Source organism: Branchiostoma belcheri, unplaced genomic scaffold (genome assembly GCF_001625305.1).
Source record: "Branchiostoma belcheri isolate BF01 breed outbred unplaced genomic scaffold, Haploidv18h27 scaffold92, whole genome shotgun sequence".
NCBI lineage: Eukaryota > Metazoa > Chordata > Leptocardii > Amphioxiformes > Branchiostomatidae > Branchiostoma > Branchiostoma belcheri.
Window position 1 is genome coordinate 686266 of NW_017804598.1, and position 11598 is coordinate 697863.

General features: G+C 40.2%; 1 protein-coding gene across 3 annotated transcripts in view; it reads left to right on the forward strand.

Moving 5' to 3' along the window:
- Positions 1 to 9471, forward strand: part of LOC109488220 — a 10658-nt gene extending 1187 nt beyond the window's left edge. The window contains exons 3-15 of one of the 3 annotated variants that reach the window (XM_019792419.1): positions 1435 to 1777; positions 1891 to 2093; positions 2415 to 2636; positions 2885 to 3166; positions 5126 to 5177; positions 5769 to 5836; positions 5991 to 6071; positions 6309 to 6386; positions 6614 to 6661; positions 7043 to 7121; positions 7694 to 7746; positions 8294 to 8343; positions 9234 to 9471. In XM_019792419.1, coding sequence (XP_019647978.1) covers positions 1435 to 1777; positions 1891 to 2093; positions 2415 to 2636; positions 2885 to 3166; positions 5126 to 5177; positions 5769 to 5836; positions 5991 to 6071; positions 6309 to 6386; positions 6614 to 6661; positions 7043 to 7121; positions 7694 to 7746; positions 8294 to 8343; positions 9234 to 9360 — 1686 coding nt within the window. In that variant the 3' untranslated portion in view covers positions 9361 to 9471. The other 2 variants (XM_019792417.1, XM_019792418.1) reach the window with 2 other exon arrangements.
- The last annotated feature ends 2127 nt before the right edge of the window (positions 9472 to 11598 follow it).

Genomic DNA, 11598 nt, shown 5'->3' on the forward strand with positions numbered 1-11598 from the left:
TACCGAATTTCAGGTCATTCAGATTTAATATTAGGGCACAGGAGCCAAAAATGTACATTTTGGGTCCGAAAATAGCCAAAAAGCCTTATTTTTCCCAATTTTAAAGTGGTGTATGTCAAAAGCTTGAATGAGTTTTTGTAGACATATGTCCAAGGTATCCCCATACCAAATTTCAGGTCATTTGGTTTTAGTACCTGGGAACCAGATCTCAAAATGTATATTTTTTGCCTGAAAATGGCCAAAAAACCCAAGTAAAACAATTTTTCAAAAAAATGAAAAAAACGCGTCGGGGTATTTGCCCACTCTACCTTCATGCCAAATTTCGTGTTATTTGGCCGGAAAATGGCAGAGATGAATCCATTTAAAGAAATGGCAGGAGGAGAAGGAGGAGAAGGAGAAGAAACATGAGGGAACACAATATGTCTTCACCACTTTGTGGTGAAGCCATAACAACGGGGCATCGGATTGGAAAATATTATGCTGAGTCACACTGTTTACATAGAGTTAATAAAGTGCTATCGTCACATTTCCAAATACATGTAACGTTAGATGCTTCGATTTTCCTCTGAATATTCTTTCTGAGTTTCTCTACACTTTCGGGTAGGAGCATTGACACTTACTTTAAAACTCTATTAAAAGAGAGCCTGCATTTAAGTAGTGATTACGAATTATTGCCTCTGATTATGAATTATTATATATTCTCAGAGCTGATTACGAATCATGAGGCTTGAATTATTAAGATGTATGTTGATTTTGGCCGGCTGCCTACATGTTAAAATTTGCATGATTATCCTTACAAAGGGGCACATGCTGGGCCCCTGTGCATTCACGGTAGGACTGGAGAGATTTTAGTTGAAGCAATCCAGTTGTGCAAATAGATGTATGTACAAGGGTGACATTTGCAGTGAAAACTGCAAAAAAACTCAAGATTTACAGAACATCAAGATTTTAAAGATTTTAAGGTTCATTAGTTTACTTCAGTATCAGTGCCTGACCATTTCAAACAGCCAGCATCCAGGCAATATCTTCATGGACAGTTTTGCTCCTGAACGCTACGTCGAGTTTGTTTTGAGTTACCAGGTCCCCAAAAAGCAGGATCCACCATTCATCTCATCATTGGTCGATTGGAAAGTGGAAGCCGTGAACTAATTTTGGGGAAAATGACCAAGTCCAACATGTACTGGCATATGCATGGAGTCATAAACCCCCAAATGAACAGATCTTTATGTTCATACCACTCAGAAAAAGTCTCAGATCTACATGGTAACCAAATCATGAAAACATCGACTGGGCCCCTCTGGTGTCTGACTAGGCCCTGAGACAAAGTTATCATGTCACAGATTGGTGCATCAGTTTCTTTGAAAGAGAAAACCGCAAAGTTCACATGTTCTTGAAGCTCCTCAAGATTTACTGTAAATGTTCATCATGCCAAAGGGGAAGGAGCCTATGAGCATGACAAGGAGGAAGATGAAGATGACAGAAAAAAAGAGGAGGAAGGAAGAACCAGCAGAAGAAGAAGAAGAAAGCAAGACAGTGTGGACGTGGAGTAGGGGGAGAGCTAGTGTGGATGCGGACCAGGATAGCGAGCCGTACCCCTCCAACCAACAGACCCCGCAGTCTTCCCAGAAGGTTGCCATCTCCGAGGAACAAGACGATCTGATTGCGTCCTTCTTAGAAAGCCACCCGGCTTTCTATGACGTGTCCCACACAGACTACAAGAACAAAGGAAAGAAGAATGCATGGTTGAGGAATGCAGCCCCTGCAATAGGACTAACGTGTAAGCTTCCGACATACACTTACCTTGTTCAGTTTTCTAATTTCTTGCTTTATTTTTTATTGAATGAAATTATGTCAATGTCTTTTTTTGTGATGTTTTTTTTATCCTTACAGCTAAACAGATTCTCACAAGGTTCCGGACAATGAGAACAGATTACTTCAAACTGAAGCGGAAGGTTGCAGAGAGAGCTGCCCGCGGGCGGCACAAGATTACTCCACTGCAGGAGTTTAAACTGCGCCGATACAAGTTCCTTGATGCACACTACCGGGGGAGGGACAAGACTTCTTCCAGCGCACTCGGATCGGTTAATACCCCGGTAAGACTGGATGGATTTGTGGCTCTCCTTTCTATTCTGTATTGCTATGTTATGATGTATTCTCACTTAGATTCAAGCTCTTCAACACATAGGTCAAGGACATGAGTAAAGATGGTGATTTTGTTTTGTATATTCAACTTACTATATTCTGCTGTACACTGTGTTGCATTAACTCATATTACTTATGCTGACTTTTGCTACGTATTCTCTGTAGTCTGGGACCACTTGAAAACCAATTTTTGTGACAGAATTGAATGGGGCTACCTAGCAGATTCAAAATTCAAGATAGGAATATAAAAATAAAACTTGCTCACACTTCAGGTTCAGCCACAGGAGTACAGTTCAGATGAGGATGATGTCAACGACGTGAGGTTCACTTCAAGTGCGGGATACGGCGCGGGAACCAGTTCTAAGCGCAAGCGATACGACAGCTATGAGTCACCCTCGCCCAAGAAGAGCAAGAAGGGGATGACTGAGTTCCTGGTGGAACTCTTGACTGACTCCCACAAGGAACTGCGACAGTCACAGGCTACCCTGGCAATGGTACAGTACTGCTCCCACTCCAAATGTACATTGATAAAAAAACATTGAAGTCAACATTGGATTAACGTAATACATTATACATAGTACACATAGTAACTCCAGCAACTCAGATTTTCAGTCAGCGTGGTCTTAAAGCTAAACATGAAGCAAATTTGCAAGCCAAAGACCAATGTACATAGAATGTCTGTATCAAAGTTATCCTGAAACCATGACACAAGTTGCATAATACAGATGTGTATATATTGCAGGCTGCCAGCAGTGCGAGTGCCGGCACCAGTGGCACCAGCGAGCGGAACGCCTGGGCCCAGTGGCTGTCCAGTCTGCAGCAGGAGATCCCGCAGGACACGTGGCGGGTGTACCAGGTGGAGACCTTCACCATCGCCATGCGCTACGCCATGGGGGCACAGCAGCAGCACCACCAGGCTTCCCAGCAAACCCTAAACCAGCCTTTCGACGAGCTCGCACTGCCGCTACCCCCTTTTAAGGTCACGCCCTCAACACAGCAGCAGCCAAACAGGCACATAAAAACGGTACGTAAACCTTCATGTTAGATACTATAACAAACTTTGTCTTCACAGTAGAAAAGTTTCACAGTCTGAGGAAAATGGACATAATCTTCATGAATCATAATCACAGAACTTAATCTTCATGATGACAGGAGAGGGGGGCAGAAGACAAATGATTTGATAATGATAAGTCCATGGTACAGAAGTGACCATAAATTAGTGAACATAAAAGTACTGCTGTACTGAATGCTGTAATATACTATTCCGTGAATTTTGTTAAAGACAGTCCCTGGTCACAGTTGGCTACTTTATTGTGATCCCTTCTTGGATTGCATTGTTTGAATAAAGATATCTGCCATGTGTTGTTTGTTTTCTCCGTATTATGCATTAAGTTTTCTTTTTTTCTTATTTACTTTAGGTCACCAAAAAATCTTCAAAAGACACTCAAGATTTAGGGTTTAACTTAAACAAAGTGAGAACTGAGTGAAGTAGATGAGAAAAAAGTAGTTTAACCACTTTGGAACTCGAAATAGACAAGCCCACACATTGCAAGATCTTCATTGTTAAACCATTATCTTGAAGATGTCAAGGTTATAGCCATTAGGAAAGCAATCAGATGGAAGCTTGTTCCATAGAGAAAATTCTAGAAAGAAACCGTCAGTATTGAGGTTCACAGTGTGGAGGTAGAAAAGTTTATTTTTGTCAGTGATAGTGGCAAAATGTTCCTTTGAGTCAGTTTGACATGGACAGGGAACAATAAAGAGCAAGATAGCTCAGTAAGGAAAAGGTTCTCAATTTTTCTGTCCTATTTACTTTAAGAAAATTACAATGTACTACAGCATATTTTAGTCATCATATTTGTTCAAATAAAATAGAACCAACATTTATCATCAATACCCATTGCAGGTTTGAAGTTCACCATAAGTAACCGTATAAAGTCCACAGTATATTTCTCAATAGCACTTTGCTACCACGATGCACTTCCTGCACACTTATGGGAGAAGGCCTCCAGTTTCTTTCCCTCTGCTTTGGCTTTTACGGTCCCCAGCCCTCATCTTTTACCTCCTACATCACTGCCTTTTCCCTGCAGACATTGGCTGATACTGCTTGTCCTCATAGCCTGGGTGCCAGACTGTTTCCAGAGCGTACACAGGCCAGTTGCACGGCTCCAGGGCCAACATGCCTCCAGGATCAACAGGCTCCAGGACCCTAGTATACCACAGCCCCCTCTTAGCCACCCTGACTAACTCTGGGCCTAGCTTACTACGGGTCTGACTACTGCAGGACTATTGTCTTCACAGCCTAGGACAAATGCCTAGGTAGCATTGTGGACTCTGAGACAGACCTTGTGTTGTCTATAGAAGTCTCTGCGACTACATACAAGGTGGTCAAGAAGTCATCCTAAATGCATTCTCCATCATAGCCCTGACCTGGCAGGTGATCCAGTCATATGCTTTTTGATGCACAGACAGCACCTTGAGAAAAAGCCTTGTAGTTATACTACAGATGTCCAGACTTGAGGGTCATGGTGGTAGCATGCTTGGTTCGTGGGGCATGTTACACTGCACCTGTCCAGCTAGGCTGTGACAACCAGCCGGCACCCTACCACACCCTGCAGGGGTCACACCACGACACTGTGATGGCATCTCACAGGTGCTTCCTGGACCCTGGCCAGTAAACAGTCTAAAGCTGGCCCAGTGTAGTCTCTCCAAGCAGAGGTTGAGGCATATTTTTTATGTCTTTTCAGGCTTTCTTACTTGTACCGGTTATCTTTATTTTACTGTTCTTAAACCTGTGTTTTTAGTCAGGTGGAGGCTATAGCTTCACCCCTCCATGGTCCCCCTTGGAAATGTGACTGAGGCATAAGTAGGAAATGTTATCTCTAAAACTCATATACATAATGTACTTCATCCTTCAAATTTGAACTACATGTATTATGATATGCCAATTCTAACAATTATCCTTGTTTTATTTTCATACCAGCCTCTGCTGTACTCCTACTTCCGTAGTTCATGTGCCTGGAGAGTTCGCATCGGTATGTTAACATTAATCATGTTTCCTTAGAAGTTTCAGTAAGGTCATAAGAAAGGTTTTGTAACATTTGTAGCCCTTCGCCACCAGATTTGTATTGGTTATGGGGTTAACCAGCAGAGAAAAAGCTAATGACTTGTATCAATAGGTCACTGTGAGTGTAAAATGCAGGAGGTAAATGTTGAAGATACGTGTGTCCTCAGATTCTACTATAAACTTGTAGTTTTGCACATCTCCCATTATTAACCCTTGTCCTGCTGTGCGCAACATATGTCGCGCAGCACATACAGTACCATCTATATAACACCCTGTATAGGTACGATTTGGGGGTGTTTCTCGTGCAACGCTTCACACCGCAGCGAAACGCAACGAATGCGGAAGTAACTATGCCACTGCGGGGCAAAAAAATTTGAGGGTCTATGATCTAATTAAGACATGAAATTATTGAAAAATATTGTGCCAGGAATGCCAGCAGGACAAGGGTTAAACTCAGCCTGTGTAGAAAAGTATATGATGAAATCTTGAATTCTGTCTACTGACTACTGTGAATTTTGATAACGGGAGCAACTGTCTAATTTGTTGTATTTTACTTTAGCTCTGAACCTGAAGGGTATCGAGTATGAACAGGCTCCTGTACATCTCATAAAGGATGGTGGACAACAGGTAAGAATTGGCCTTGTCACAGCTACTTTGGTTGAATGATAGTTGAAGAAAAGCTTTAGGGTCACTCCTTTTGGTTAACGTTACAAACTTCCAGGTTCAACAGCATGCTTTTGTTTGTGTTTTGTTTGTTTACAATGTTTCTATCCCCACACAGCACTCAGAAGAGTATAAACAGAAGAACCCCATGGCACAGGTGCCCACCCTCATCATAGATGGACACAAACTCACCCAGTCTGTAAGCATATTTTTGCCCATTATATGTATGATACATGTACATGTTTATACATATTTTGTCTGTAAAATGCTAGTTATGTATGTAATAGTCTCAATTCAAATGAAAAACATATACTATAGGATTAATCATTAGATAGCAGTTTAATTGATTTTTGTATTGCAGCTACACTGTATGTCTAAGCCATGATGCAAACAAGTCTTAGTAGTGCATAGCTTGATATGTATGTTGACATTTTAGATGGCAATCATGGAGTACCTAGAGGAAACCCGACCAGACCCTCCCCTCCTGCCAAAGGACCCTGCTACAAGGGCAAAGGTGCGTAATGGGCGGTAGTATATCCCTTCATCAAACTATTGCATCAGATATAAGTTATTTCCTTTGCCAACAAGGTCATGTATTTCTGCTGCCCACTGCTAGGTGGTGCTGCAGTGGGAAAGATGTGGTCCCAAACATGACAAAAGTTTGTATCCCCCTCATCATCATTGAATTACAGATATACTGATCACCATTATAAATGTCATATCTTCCATTTTATATTGCAGGTTCGGATGATTGCAGAGACTGTTAATGCAGGCATTCAACCCATTCAGGTGACCTTATACACTATACAGCTACCAAGTATGAAATAATCTATTATATTTGACAGCAACATCATTGAAAATAATAAAACTTTCCATTGTTTCCTGTGTCTTGTTGAAATAAAAGTTCCTCCCTTGATAGATACATGTACTTTAATTGCATGTATTTTTGCAGTAGGAGTTTAAAGGAGGTTTTCGCAATGTTTTAAGTGAGTCTAAACATCACTGTACCACAAAAATACATATTTGTTGAAAGTCACTGTGGATACTGCAAAAATAAAACTATCGCAAATGTTTAAAAATTTATTAAGTTTGATTTGTCTTGACTGTTTGTTAGTCATGATAATCTCAGAACACGAACATCTCCCTTTCCTCCCTACCTCCTACCTTTAGAACCTGAGTGTTCTGCAGAAAGTTGGGGATGAGAAGAAGATGGAATGGGGTCACTACTGGATTGACCGAGGCTTTACAGGTGAACATGTTCTTCTCTCTTCAACATAGCAGATATGTATGTATGTACAAATGACACAAATAAACCTTTAATGCATGGCTTCCTGTGGCATAATGGTCAGAGCAGTTGGCTTAGAACTAAGAGGTCCCGTGTCCAATCCCTTAACATGCCTGGTGCTTTTGGGATAGGCAATCTGGAGGCATGATGATGATGATGGGATAGGCACTTTATACGTCTTTCCTCACTGTATCACTAATTATTAATACCATAGACGTGTCTGTATCTGTATCGGTATAGCCGGTATAACCTCACTTCAGCATAACACACCAGTCCTAACACTGATGAGGACACAAACAGATTGCGAAGACTTGCAAAGATCTGCACAGTTGCCAATTAGCTTTTTTTCCTTTGCAATCACTTGCATTCACGGTAGCTACCACCGCAACAAATGTTATCAGTTTATCTACTAGTATCAATTTAGCATATGAAAATGATGTCTTAGGGCAGTGTCTTTTAGTCATTTGATTATGTTTCTAAATTCTATTCATGTTTACTTTACATACAAATGCAGCGTTTCTTGTCTGTTGTTGCAGCTTTGGAAACTGTACTGAGTGAGACTGCAGGAAAGTACTGTGTGGGAGACCAGGTGAGCTAACAGAAGAAGTATAGCAGTAGATGTAATGCTTTCAGTTCAATCTCCAAGCAGGTCTTTTGATGGCTACAGGACAGTACCAAATTGGCAAAACAGTATTGAATTGGCAGGGCAGTGTCCAATATGTCAGGGAATGGCTGGTGGAAAAAAAGATACCGGTTCAACAAAGAAAGGCCAATAAAAAAGCCTAAAAATAAGCCAAAGCGTAATAATAAACCTCTGCTTGGAGATCAGTTCTAATGGGGACATACTTTGCAAAATTGCATTGTGACCATAAAGCTGCTTTTATCACGTTTTAGTCAGGTATTAAAAAGACATTCAAATTGTATACACTTTTAACAAAATGCCCCATGTTCTGTAATTTTATCAAGATATATATTCTTACTGAACAAATTATTATTAGCAAATGTGGTACATACAAGCTTGTACAATGTATTCAGAACAGCATGTTGAGAGGACTTATATGAATGACATAGTGCCTGAAGTATGAGGTTTATAGAATCTACTAAGCAACACATTTTTTCTGCCTTTTTGACTACAGGTTACTATGGCTGACCTGTGCCTCGTGCCACAGCTGTATAATGCCACTAGGTGAGTTACCAAATTCTGCCATTTTAGATTTCTGCAGCTAATGTTAAAAGAGTGGATGAACATCATTTGAACAAAATTACCACAATTCACAAAAGAAATGAATCTTTCAAATCCTTTGCGAAATTAATTTCGACCACAGAATATTTAGGGTGTACATTTAGTGATTTTTTTTTCAAAAAAATTTTTTGTCTTTTTCTATAGAAACAAAGTGAACATGGACAAATTCCCCAAGATTTCCGGCATCATAAAACGCTGCTCAGAACTGGAGGCATTCAAGACAGCCCACCCATTCAGCCAGCCTGACTTTGTTAAGGCAGAAATATAGGACAAATATGACGCTTGCTTCCACTTGAGATGATTCTCTCACCAAATTTAATTTTGCTACTATTGTGTATTGTAATTTTTAAGTTAAAATTGATTTCTAGTTAATTCATCTCAGTGGAATGCCTGACTTATATAATTGAAACTCTATGTTGTTACGACTATGATAATGATTCCAGGCTAAATAACTAACCTGTTTTGATAGTCTGTGGTATTTTCCATAGAGTAAGATATGTTCATTATGTGCTGACAGGTGCATGGATACACATGAGCTTTGGTGGTATTCCCAAACTCTGACGATGACTTCTCAAAGAACTTCTAATTGTACCAGGATTCGAAATACCTACTATACCTCACTCTGGCCACACAAGTCATGGTTTCTGTGTGTGGAGATGCCATGTTGCCTGGCACAAAAGTTACGACAACCTGAAATGGCAACCTGAAATGTTGATGGGCAACCTAGCTTTTGTTTTAACTTAAGTTGCCGAGTGGACAACCTGAGAAAAAAAGTATTTGAAACCCTGTTGTACCCTTTAGTATAAAAGGCTACTGGCTTTTGTCTATTCCAGGTTCAAGGTTGACCTGTCCAAGTTCCCCACCATTACCCGTGTGTGTGGGAACCTGGCAGAGTTGGAGGCCTTCAGGGCAGCTGACTACTGTCGACAACCAGACACCCCAGAAGACCTCAGGCAGTGATGTCATTTGTCTGGTTGTGTTAAAGGCATCCAACGCAATTTCAGGGCAGCAAAACTGGAAATACATATTCTGAACAAGGCAATCTGTATGATATTGACACATACTGTCCCACATTAGCACATTTAAAACAAGCCCCAAGATTAGGGGGGCACACCCCAGTTTATTTGGGGCCTCTTTTCGAAGCTGCACACCCTCAAATCTAGCGACCGTCTCTGGCGTGGAATAATTCGGAAGGAGAATAACTGTATATGGGACGAAAGGGTATCTCTTCAGCTACAAGACAAGCTGAGTTTGGTTTCTTCAACCTTTTTAAGTTTGGTAAAATCAACGGAAAAAACATTATTTTCACTCCAAAATTAATGCCCAAAATTGCGAATTTTCGCGTAGGATAATCCCACAAAAAAAAATTTTCCGGCAGAAATGACTGATGCTGGCAGAAAGACCCAAGCCTTGACTATACCCGAGTAAATTATAAAGAAAATTCTAGTACTGTAATTTTCTAAACAGTCCACGGCGCGAGGGGTTGCAAATCCACCCCTACGAAGCCACAGAGCGAAAACTAGGTCAAACGGGCGGATTACACTTGGCGCGCAAGGATACCCGGAAGTAAGGTTCGGAGCCAAAAGAAATTTTCACCCCCAAATCACCATTTCTTACACTCTTCAGCCATGTTAATGTTTAATGATACTTCGTGGCAGTTTATAAGAAATGTCACCTCAAACTTGGACCCTCAAAACCCTTTCGTCACTTTTTTACAACGGACTATCACGGACCCCGGTCGCGGAAGAACTGGGGTGTGCACCGTTAGTCCTTTATTTTCTGGGTGGTACCCTTAAAATACTTCTAGTAACCGTTTTTTGTTAGAATTTTTGTATTTTTGCTCCGTGAATGTCGATCTACATTGGGACACTGTTGTTTCAGCTAAGTATGTAGATAGGTGACTAGAATATTGACTTTGAAAAATATGGTTTCCAAGCCCTTAAAAAAAACTGCATTGAATGCCTTTAACGTCTGTACGTTGGCCCAGGGAAAAATGCATGTTTCCAGTTTCCCGACGGACCCTAGCCTTGGGTCAACTGCTGGTGAGGCACATGGATTTCAAAACCAGGGAAACATAATTTTCATTTAGTTCATTTCACAAATTTATTGAGTAAATCCGAAGACATATTTGTCCCTTCCCAAAAGCAAACAGTGGGACGGGCCCTTGAGACAGCCCTGGTCCTGATACATTTCAGTTTTACGCTTTGTGTTTGTTGGATCACTTCAACTAAAACCTAAATGAAAAGAGGATCCCTACCTACCGGTCACGTTTAAACATTTGTACTCTTCGAATATTGCTAGGCAGAGTGACAAGGAAGATTTGACTTATTGTGAAAAGAAATGACTAAAGCATCAACTTTCCAAATGCTCCAATCCTATAAAAGAGCCTCTTATTTAAATCAAACTGTGATCAAGCCTGACTTAGCAAGACAGTGTGAAAAGTTAAAGTCATCTTCGAGATGAAATACTTGTGATTCTGTTTAAAGATCTTTCTGCAATTTTGACCATGGTGGTGAAATAGGTATGGTTATGGTGTAAAGCCATCAAAAGATTTTATTGCTTTTCTGAGAAAAATCAGGGAAAGAGGCTAAATGATGGGAATGTCTTTGTTGGTGTACTAGGATATTATTTTAATTCTTACATTTATGTTGTGAAACCCATTTTTTTATGTCTTGTTTATTTGTTTATTTGGAAATCATGCCAAAATAAACAATTCCCACATCAGTGAAGCGTCTGCTTTTCCAACTTATTCTAGTTTCAGCTTTTTGTAGATAAGGAGTTATATATCACTGAATGTTTTTGTAGATTATCCTTATATCAACATATGAGGGGACGAAGATAGGAATGAGATGTTTGAAATATAATGAAATCATCTAACTGCAACATATACTTGTTGCACATTTTAAGATGCAGTTTTTTTAACAGTTCATTCAAACTTTTTGCGTACATTAATTGCATGGGACTTTTCTGTTTTGAATTCGTATTCAATTACGAAAGGGAACTTTGTACTGAGAAGTACTGAAAGTTACATAGGGGACATCTCAGTACATACAAACACACACACACACACACACAAGTAACAGACAGCACAATTGATGTAAACTTCAAAATACTTTTATTTTTACTCCAAAATCACTCCTGACAAAGAACCATAAATTCTTAAATCTCAGCATCTGAAGGATAAGAACACTAAAACAT